Raw genomic sequence first — 11,294 nt, 5'->3', positions numbered from 1 at the left:
ACTTTAGGGCTTGCTGTGTAACTCCAATGACATACAGGTTTGTAGGTTAATTGGTTTGGTAAATGTAAAAATTGTCCCTAGTGGGTGTAGGATGGTATTAATGTGCGGGGATCGCTGGTCGGCGCAGACCAGGTGGGCCGAAGGGCCTGTTTCCGCGCTGTATCTCTAAACTAAACACAAGTGGAGTGATGTAAGCCGCTAATTTTATCACTGAAATACTTTAAAGATGTGAGGTTTCCACTCTGGTCAGGATTAGAAGGGGTTTGGCAGCAGAGATGAAGAGGAACCATTCATTCCTCAATATGTGCTTGTAAGTCATTCCCCAACAATGCAATGCTAGCTTCTACTCAACTAATTTGTTTGGGGACATTATGCAACTTTTAAATTAGATTTTAAAAATTGAAATCATTATTTTAATCAAAGACAATGTTTTGAGGTGCGCTACCAAGCAACCAACTCAAAAGTTCATGAAAGGTGCGTGTAAATGGAGACATCAGAATAAAAGTTGAATTAGCTCTAATGTGTTCTAGATCACGATAGGTTGATTTTTGAAATCATCCATTAATCATGCATTTACTAAAAACTTTATTAAAAATTTAATACATAATATAAATGTAATTTGCATTTCCGCAAAGTGATTATATACATTTTCAGTCCATAAATATTTAAAAATGAAACTAGATCTACACTAAGCTTGCATTAGAGCTTCATACTTGGTGTCTTGAGCGTCTCCTGCTGAATCTGCAAAATAACTAGAGCAATGAAAGTTATTTTGAACTTTGAGCAGTAAAAATGACAATTAAACATTGATTTAAAGACAAGAATTGCTTTCAATCTAAAATAATCAAAGCAATTTTTCTATTGCCTGTTTTCTACAAATTTGTTGTGTTTCAAATCGCATAACTACTTTAAGTTATTCTGGGTTTGTTTTTTAAAAAGCAGCAAACTGCACACAAAATTGACTTTATGCAAAATAATGAATTTTGTTTCTGTGAGTTATTTTGCCTGAAGTGTTCCATAGCGGACATATTGCTGGAGCAGTTACTGTGTGCATCATATTGAACATCTAGCGAAGGTATCTTGATTGTTTATCACTTTCTATCAATGAAGTACTGCGTTACCTATTGATGGTTAGTGAACGCAGGCCCAGGTGGGAAAACATTCCTGGTCCATGAAGGATGAAGATAATTGTAATGCCAACATCTTGTCCCCATCTGGAATGATTGAATCGGCTATTCTCCTGCTTTGTTCATGGAGTATCAGTTTGGCCAAGCTTTGCAGAAAATAAAGATGGATCACTTTTTTAATGGAATTCAGTGGTCTGTGAGCAGGGTGGACATCTTGGTTGAAAGATAATGCAGTATTTGGAGGGACTTGAGCATTGATGAAGCACTCCAAAGAACGTTGATGAAATGCCTTGGGACAATATGTAGTCGATTAGTAAGTAGTACATGTTGATGTGGAAATTATTCTACTTATGTAAAATTGCAGCCATTAACTTGCAGTGTTAGCCTAGCACATCAAACCAGGGTCCTGGTGCCTTAACAAACAATGGTTGCTGATTGACAAATTAGTTTCCATGCTGTACGTTCAAAGCTAAATTTCAACCGTAACAACTGCTTCATACTAAAGAGGTTTAAGGGGTTTTACCTTCTCTGAATTCTGTTACAATGCTTGGGATGACTAGGCTACAGATCACTACCCAATTTATTTTTGGGTTGCCTGAGAGTGCTTTTGTTAATTTAGATTTTGAATGATGCAAGAACTTGTTTCTTAAAAATGATCACTAATTGAGTAACCACGAATCAGTTGAATATATCAGCCTGATGATCAAATAGATTTTGCAATGCGCTTGAAAGAAATTTGAGATTTACTGTGTAGATTGTGAATATTGTGCTTCATACAACAGTCTTTGTTCAATTAATCTCACTGAGCAGTTATATTTCCTATTGGTAGATAAAATAGATTCATAACACATGGCAGGTACTTAATTTTGCCATCTTAACTGTTTTGAACCGTTGCGTCTACTTTGACCATGTGAACTGCTGCAACCTTATTTAGGGAAAGATTCTGGATTAGAGGAGATTAAATGCATTCAATCACATGCAAGAGTTTAAAGTGAACTTTATGCGTACCTTGTACATTGCAAGCTTCATTCAACCTTCTCTTAATCAGCATCCTCGTGCAGGAAGTACGGTGCTGGCTCAAAGATTTTTGACAACTGCTCTGCGCTCAGTTTTTCTGCGCACATTGGACAGGTCTTCTCTGTAGCTAGTATTCTACATATAAAATTGTGTGACAAGAAAAGCAATACCATTCATTTATATTGGGAAATATTCTTGTTCTAAATTTATGAATCTATTTTAGTGAATTATATTTTTGTGCACTTAAAGCACTCAAAGATGAGAAAATTGAGTCCAGCTGCTTGCTTCTGATTGTGACAGCAGCTAAAACCCATGGAATTACCACACTTCTTGGAATATACTTGCTGTGGATGTTAAGGCTTTTAACTCACATTTTGAACTCTGAATACAATCCAGGAAAGTCACAATGAGGGCAAACTGTCCAGTCATCCTTCACCATATGGCGACCCTGTTAAACAAATTCCAACACTGAGTACTGTAACACTCGAGTTTCTATTCACACTCACATGGTAACCAATGTTCACACATTTGAAGAGTTAAATGGTTTGTTGGAATATTGTCAGTCTACCTTAAAACCTAATGCTTAGAAACTAAAGGTTTTAAGTTAATTATAATTTTTTAATCTTAATAAAATTAAATTAGTTCTGTTTTAGGATATATTTTAAAGCAACAGTACAACTCAAGACCTTTGCATATTGTTAAGAAATACAATGCTTTTGCTATGGCATTGGGTACTCAGAAATTGCTTAAGTCCATTAAAGAAGGCATGAAAAGAGAATACAGGTACGTCCCAGGTTATAACAAGGTTCTGTTCCTGAGAACTGTTCACAACCAGAACAGTTTGTAAGTTGGAAATGTGGCTGATCTGGAATATATTTAAATAACTTAAGCCAACCAAGGGTAGATCTAGTTAAACCAGGGTATTTACATTAATCATTCACCTTTCTCGGCAAGTTATTACCGTAAACAGAATTCCCACATGACTTTCAAGGATTACCTGGCATTGTGTAAGAAGTTTGTTGTCATGTGTACTGAGGTGGAGTGAAACACTACTTTGCTTGCCATCCAATCAGCTCAAAGACAATAGGTGATTATAATCAAGTCCATAGTGCACAGATAAAGGGAATAACATTGGGTGCAAGATAAAGTCCAGTAAACTCCAATTAAAGATAGTCCGAGGGTCTCCAATGAGGTAGATGGTAGGTCAGGACCGCTCTCTAGTTGATATTAGGATGGTTCAGTTGCCTGATAATAGCTAATGATCTACCAGGGATAGATTAAGACAAACGAGGATGTCAGGAGATAATTCCAGAACAAAATAGTCTCGTCATAATTCTCATCGACCCCCACTACAGATTCTACCACTCAATTTACCAAACAAGGGGCAATTTAATGGGTAAATAACCCACCACCTTGCAAATCTTTGGGATATGAGAAGATATCAAACCTGTTGGAGAAAATCAGTGGTTACAATGAGAATATGTAAACTCCACACAGACAGAAATACCTGAGGTTTGATTTGAACCCGAGTTTCTGGCTGTGAGGTAATGGCTCTAGTTTCTGTGCTCTACAACTAAGCTCTCAGCAACATGGGTGCATTATATAGTTTATAGTGGGGTGAGACGTTAGAGTATTATAGATGAGTCTTAGTGGTTGATTTCAGGATAACATGACTGGGAATGCAGGATACTCAAATGTAGCTGAATGTAGTTAAAGGACATTGTATTCTTAGAATTAGTGTTTTAATAGAAATCCAAAGATAAACCATTAAAATCTAGGATTAATACAAGATGCTATACAACTGAATTTTTGTTAACAGCATGTTTCTGAAGTCAGGCGAGTGCTTCATTCTCTGTTACTTGTGAACAATAAACATGTATCCCCCACAAAACAGCCATCTTATTAGAGGATGTTGTTTTTTTCCCCCCTCTACTTTCTAATACTCACAGTAACTATGCAGTAAGGCAGATTGTTTTTACAGCCTGGACATAGTAGCTCGCACTCGGGTAACTGAAAAGCACAGTATGGGCACGGTGTAATTAATTCTTCCACTTCAGAAGCATCAGGACGCCTAATGCAGATCATAAACAACTTTTTAATTGTTGAAAGCTAACATAATGTGCTATAATCATTTAATGACACACACAACCTCCTCGTCGCCCAGGCTTCCAGCTGAGATCTTTATCTCCATTCCATCTAAAGTCACTCATTTACATGAATAGTCTTATGAGGTTCAATACTTGTGGCATGAGTCATCTAATACATGCACACAGTATTTATCATCTGGTGTTACAGTTAATCATATTTTAAGAGAAACCAAATACCATGCAATATTCAATGGCATCTTTATATTTCTCACAAGGTTTCTAACATTTCATGAATAATATTTCTGATGGTCAAAATGGGAAACAATGAACTGGAGTACTTAATCTGAAATAAAACAGAAAACGCCTGATGTGCACATTGACCACTGATCTTCAAAATGAAGTATAATCATGTATTTTTTATGCTGCCTGACATCCTGTTGTTTAACAGAACTGTTTTTTTATATAAAAGTAGAAAGTAGAAGTAGAATATACATATGTATATGATTAATGTGGAAGACCATGGAATCAGCTCTTTTTAAAAATATCTGTGTTCTATTTTTTAATTAATACCCCCAAACAGACAGAAATGCTATGCAGTGAGTAATACAAATTTGTAAGAACTGTATCTTAAGTTCAACCATTACTATATTTCCCACTCATATTTAAATGCTAATTGCACTCAAAATTCACCTGGATCTATGCAAATATCAAAATTTGATGTCTAGTAACACAATTTGCACTGTGGCACCTCTTGGATTGGTGACGTTTTGGGTCGGGACCATTCGTCAGAAACGTGGACTCAAGCCCCATTCCAGATAGCTGAACAAAAGGTTGATACTTCAGTGTAATACTAAGGGACTGTTGGAGGTTTTAGCAATGTGTTTCATCAGCCTTGCAGTCTGGGTCTGCCCAGGGGGTCTTCACAGATGAGCAGGGGTTCACTTTACATCCTATTTCTTTCTGCTCTGTGTTCTACATAAATTGGTTGTATATGTTAAGTAACTACATTTTTAATTCGTTAAGTTTTGGGATTTCCTGAAATCATGCAGGGCACTATGTGATGCAAATGCCTCTTACTCCGTGCAAGTAAGTAAGTTTATTGGTCAAGTATTCACATACAAGGAATTTGCCTTGGTGCTCCGCCCACAAGTAACAACATGACATACAGTGACAGTTGCGAATGACTCGGAAAACACTAAACAATAATAATAAGACATTAATGATAAAACACCATTGATCAAGCATGTGAACCAACAAAATACCAGATCAAAGGGAGGCTACAGATTTTTGGCTGTTGAGTAGAGCAACTACTCGTGGATAAAAACTGTTTTTATGTCTGGCTGTGGCAGCTTTGACAATCCGGAGTCGCCTTCCAGAGGGAAGTGATTCAAAGAGTTTGTGGCCAGGGTGAGAGGGGTCAGAGATGATCTTGCCCGCTCGCCTCTTGGCCCTTGCAGTGTACAGGTCATCAATGGATGGAAGGTTGCAGCCAATAATCTTCTCTGCTAATCGGACGATTCGCTGCAGCCTCCAGGTGTCTTGCGTGGTGGCTGAGCCAAACCAGACCATGATGGAGAAGGTGAGAACAGACTCTACGATGGCCGTGTAGAATTGGACCATCATTGCCTGTGGCAGATTGTGCTTCCTCGGCTGCCGCAGGAAGTACATCCTCTGTTGTGCCTTTTTGACTAGAATCGATGGTAGTCCCCCACTTAAGGTCCTTGGAGATGATGGTTCCCAGGAACTTAAAAGACTCCACAGATGTGACTGTGGTGTAGTTGATGGTGAGTGGGGTGAGGGGAAAGGGAGCTCTCCTAAAGTCTACAATCAATTCCACTGTCTTAAGAGCATTGAGCTCTAGGTTGTTGCTACGGCACCAGGACGCCAGCTGTGACACTTCTTGATCGTGATCGGTCCAATCAGGGTTGTGTCGTCTGCAAACTTGAGAAGCTTGACCAGAGGTGTCTGTGGAGGTGCAGTCGTTGGTGTCGAGAGGAGAGGAGAGAGTACGCAGCCTTGCGGTGCTCCTATGCTGAGCATTTGCGGGTCCTAGATGTGCTTTCCCAGCCTCGCATGCTGCTTCCTGTCTGTCAGGAAGTTGGTGATCCACTGACAGAGGGGTTCAGGCATAGTCAACTCAGAACGTTTGGAGTGTAGTAGCTCTGGCACAATGGTGTTGAATGCAGAGCTAAAATCAACAAACAGGATCCTTGCATAGGTCCCCTGGCGGTCTAGGTGCTGGAGGATGAAGTGCAGGCCCAGGTTGACTGCATCATCCACAGATGATGTAGAACTGGTGTATCACCATTTAGAATTGTTTAGAGATCAATAACCCAATATATAATGTGGTGCTGCTGCTGCGGGTGTGCATCCTTTGGTCAATTACATGTAAAATTGGCTTAAATGTTAACTGCTACGATATAAGACTGGTCACTGATTTTAATTGAATGATGGACAAAGTGCTTTCTCATTTCAGATTGTAGCTTTGAAAGATGAAACATTTTAGAACCAGATAGAATGCAGAAATGTTGTTATAATGTAACTGAAAACTAAACATTTTTGAAATTAATTGATCCTTTATCCCTCCATCCAGTGACACTAAAGCTAGTTGTAGCACCTTTAAAACTGCAGGTAAAATCAATAAAGGACTACATTCTCAAGTCTGAGATTTGGAAGTTTACTTGTCCACAAAATCTTGAATAACACTAATATGCCACCCTAACAATTATTAACTTGAAATTCCATTTAACACAATGGTAAATGGAAAGATTAAGATTTTCAAAGTGCCGTTTCAAACAAATGCTTACCTAACCATAGCCTCGATCTTCTTTTTATACTTTGCATCAATTTTGTTCCTGTACTCCGGTCTCATCAGCATGGCAGCAAAGCTAAAGGCAGAATTCCTCAACCCAGCTCGGTGACATTCAATTACCGTTGATGTCAGAATGGGCACGATATCTGAAAGAAAAATTTGCATGTAAGAAACCTAGAAAGTAAATAAAAGACAATGCTGGAGTAGTTTTTCTGTCTGAAGAAAGGACCTGATCCAAACCGTCGCCTATCCATGTTCTCCTGAGATGCTGTCTGATTGGTTGCGATACTCCAGCACTGTCTTTTGTAAATTAGCTTCTGCAGGTTCTAGAAAGTGCTTTGTAATATTGATAATATTGTGAAGAACTGAAGGGTTGTACAATGCACAGTATTTATGATACCTAAGCAGTAGAAACAAAGAACGGCAGATGCTGATTTATATGAAAGTTAGGCACAAAGTGCTGGAGTAACTCAGCAAGTCAGGCAGCATCTCTGGAGGAAAAGGATAGGCGACGTTTCAGGTCATAGTCATAGAGTGATAGTGTGGAAACAGGCCCTTTGGCCCAACTTATCCACATCGGTCAACATGTCCCAGCTGCACTGGTCCCACCTGCCTGTGTTTGGTCCATATCCCTCCAAACCTGTCCTATCCATGTACCTATTTCTTAAACATTGGGATAGTCTCAGCATCAACTACCTCCTCTGGTAGCTTGTTCTATACACCCACCACCCTTTGTGTGAACAGGTTACTCCTCAGATTCCTATTAAATCTTTTCCCCTTCACCTTGAACCTATGTCTTCCGGTCCTGAATTCACCTACATCTGGGCAAGAGATTCTGTGCATCTACCCGATCTATTCCTCTCATGATTTTATACACCTCTATAAGATCACCCCTCATCCTCCTGCGCTCCAAGGAATAGAGTCCCAGCCTACTCAACCTCTTCCTATAGCTCAGACCCCCTGGTCCTGGCAACGCCCTCATAAATCTTCTCTGTATCCTTTCCAGCTTGACAACATGAAGACCCTTCCTCAGACCTGGAGTGTAAGCAGTTGGAAAGTCAAATATTTTAATAATTTTGAGCTAGTTTAACTTTATTCAAATTAATATTGTCCAAGAAGTCATTGCTAATATTGTTAACAATACTTAACTATAGTACCAAACAAATATTACATGTTTCAGCTGAGTTCTTTGGAATTGTCAACATGGTTGTCCTCTGAGGATGCATTCTCAGCCCATTATTATACACTCCTGACATTGCAGCCACATTGTACCCAACTCCCATCTACAAGTTGCAGATGACACCACTGTAGTTGGCTTGATCTCGAACAATGACGCGATGGAGTGCAGAAAGCAGATGGGGAGCTTAGTAATGTGTCAAGATAACAACCTCTCCCTCTCATGAAAGGAGCAAGTTATTGACTTCTGGAAGCGTGGTGGAGTATATGCCCCAATCAGCATCAATGGTGCCAAAGTGGAGATAGTTGAGAGCTTCAAGCTCCTAGCGTAAATGTCAACACCAATTTAGCCTGGACCAATCACATTAAAGTTATGCCAAAAGAGGCATACCAACTATTTTGGCAGGAGACCATGGAAGTTCGGCATGTCTTCAACAACTCTCACCAACTTCTTTTGATACACTTTAAGCATACCACTGGGGTTGCACCACAACTTGCTTTGGGAACAGCTCTGCCTAAGACTGCAATTGATGTAGTCTAGTCCAAAACATAGACCAGCATTCCCACCATCAACATTTCACTCTGCCATGGGAATGCAGCAAATTTAATATTCCCTCCTCTTGTGTCAGGCAGAAGACACAAAAGCTTGAAAGTAAGTACCATCAGACTCGGGAACAGCTTCTTCCCATTATCAGACTACTGAATGGTCCTCCCATAAACCAGGGTGTCGTCCCATTCTTCCAACTTACTTCTTAAAGGCCTAGGAAGTTCGGCATGTCCCAAACAACTCTCACCAACTTCTACAGATGCACCATATAAAACATTTTATCGGGATGCATCACAGCTTAGTTTGGGAACTGCTCCATCCAAGACTGCAAGAAACTGCAGCAAATTGTGGACGTAGCCCAGATCATCACACAAACTAACCTCCCTTCCATTGACTGCATTTGTACCTCATGCTGCCTCAGCAAGGCCAGCAGCATAATCAAGGATGAGTCGCACCCTGGCTACTCCCTCTTCTCCCCGCTCCCTTCCAGATGCAGGGGCCGTTTCTTCTCAGCTGTTATCAGGCAACTATATCATCCTACCACAACCAGAGAGCAGTCCTGAACTACTATCTACCTCATTGGTGACCTTTGGACCATCTTTGATCAGACTTTATTGGCTTTACCTTGCACTAAATGTTATTCCCTTATGTATCTGCATTGTAACAGGCTCGATTGTATTCATATTACCTTTCCGCTGACTAGTTAAAACACAACAAAAGTTTTTCACTGTACCTCGGTACACATAACGTTAACCTAAACCAAATATTATGAAAGTTGGACTTTTTCTCTAAATGTAACGCTACAGTATAGTAACACTGTATTTTAGTTTGGAGATACAACATGGAAACGGGCCCTTTGGCCTACGAGTCCACGCTGACTATCGATCACCTGTTCACATTAGTTCTGTTATCTCACTCACTCCTGACACATTTTGGCCATTTACAAAGGCCAATTAACCTACAAAATCGTTTTTGGAATGGGGGAGGAACCCGGAGAAAACTCACGCAGTCACAGTACAAACTCTAAACAGACAGCACCTGAGTTCAGGACTGAACCCGGGTCTCTGGTGCTGTGAGGCAGTAGCTCTATCAACTGTACCACTGTGCTACACTCTAGTATTTTTCACTTTACACTACCAGTTGTACTTGTGTTCTGCTTGATTGGACTCCTGTAGAGTATGATTTGATTTGATTTGATTTGACTGGATTGCACACAAACAAAAGCTTTTCACTGTAACTTTGTACACTTTACAATAATAAAGCAATACTTATTTGCTTTGCAGGAGTTTTGTGATTTTGTGAATTGGGGAAGGATTGAGATGGGGCATGTGAAAAGGGAAAGGGAGTGATAGTGTGCACAGGTCTGGCATAATGATGGAAAATAAGCCTTGCTCCCAATTTGACTTCAACGCTATTGCTTCTATATGCAAGATAATGGGTTATTTGGGGACAGCTGGGTTTGTCTGCGGCAGGTCCTGTCTTATGAACTTAGTTGAGACTTTTGAGAAGGTGATTGATAATACATAAATGATTTGGAAATAGACGAACTAATTAGTAAGTTTGCAGATGACACCAAAATTGGTTGGGTTGCAGAATGGGCAGTTAATATTAAAAATATGACCTTCTGGTTGGAGGATATGGATCAACAACCAGATTGGTTAAAGATGGAAAAGGAAGATTGTTTACCTTTTGAAATTGGTTCGATTTAACCCCTACAAAATTGAATTAAAAAAACTTATAGTGGAAATCCGATATAGTGGTATACGAACTTGGAAACAATTAAAAAAGACTTTAAAGTTGGATAGTTTATCACTCCTTCTCCCTTTAGTAAATAACCCTTCATTTAAACCTTCCGTGTTAGATAAAGGTTTTGCACAATGGAAAACCCATGGAATTAAAAAGGTGGGACACCTTTATCGAAAAGGTATTTTTCTTTCATTTCAGGAGCTACAACAGAATTATGGACTACACCCAAATAATTTTTTTAGATATTTGCAACTTAGAGATTATGTAAAATCACATACACAATATAGAATTAGGGATCCAGAAATCCTTGATGAATGTTTGAATAAACATCCTAATACAGATAAATTAATATCCCACATCTATAATATCCTTTTAGATATTGAGGTCCCGTCGACAGAATTACACAGACAAGCATGGGAAAATGAATTGGCTCAACCCATAATGAAAGATATATGGGATGAACGTTTACAACATATGCATCAATGCTCATTAAATGCCAGACACTCTTTAATACAATTCAAAGTACTACATAGATTGCACTACTCTAAAACAAAATTAAACAGAATTTTTCCAAATATCTCTCCTATCTGTGACAAATGTCAATGCTTAGAAGCTAATCTCTCATACCTTTGTAAACTGCATAAAAATCAAAAATCTTTGGACGGATATTTTTTAAATTATTTCTGAAGTTGTTAATATTCAATTGGATCCTGATCCAAATAATATTAGGAATATCAGAACAAAGTACAAAACTTACAATAAATCAAAGAAATGTTCTTGAT

General features: G+C 39.0%; 1 protein-coding gene across 3 annotated transcripts in view; it reads right to left on the bottom strand.

Moving 5' to 3' along the window:
- Positions 1 to 568: 568 nt before the first annotated feature.
- The window catches only part of wdr19 (WD repeat domain 19), an 80,427-nt gene continuing 69,701 nt past the window's right edge, over positions 569 to 11,294 (bottom strand). The window contains exons 33-37 of one of the 3 annotated variants that reach the window (XM_033027100.1): positions 7,039 to 7,189; positions 4,092 to 4,215; positions 2,516 to 2,592; positions 2,136 to 2,279; positions 569 to 752 (exon numbers count right to left, since the gene is read on the bottom strand). In XM_033027100.1, the coding sequence (XP_032882991.1) occupies positions 2,168 to 2,279; positions 2,516 to 2,592; positions 4,092 to 4,215; positions 7,039 to 7,189 (464 nt within the window). In that variant the 3' untranslated portion in view covers positions 569 to 752; positions 2,136 to 2,167. Of the gene's footprint in view, positions 753 to 2,135; positions 2,280 to 2,515; positions 2,593 to 4,091; positions 4,216 to 7,038; positions 7,190 to 11,294 lie in introns of those variants that run through there. The other 2 variants (XM_033027108.1, XR_004413083.1) reach the window with 2 other exon arrangements.

The sequence above is a fragment of the Amblyraja radiata genome, chromosome 1 (genome assembly GCF_010909765.2).
Source record: "Amblyraja radiata isolate CabotCenter1 chromosome 1, sAmbRad1.1.pri, whole genome shotgun sequence".
Lineage (NCBI taxonomy): Eukaryota > Metazoa > Chordata > Chondrichthyes > Rajiformes > Rajidae > Amblyraja > Amblyraja radiata.
This window is presented reverse-complemented; position numbering and strand designations above follow the sequence as displayed.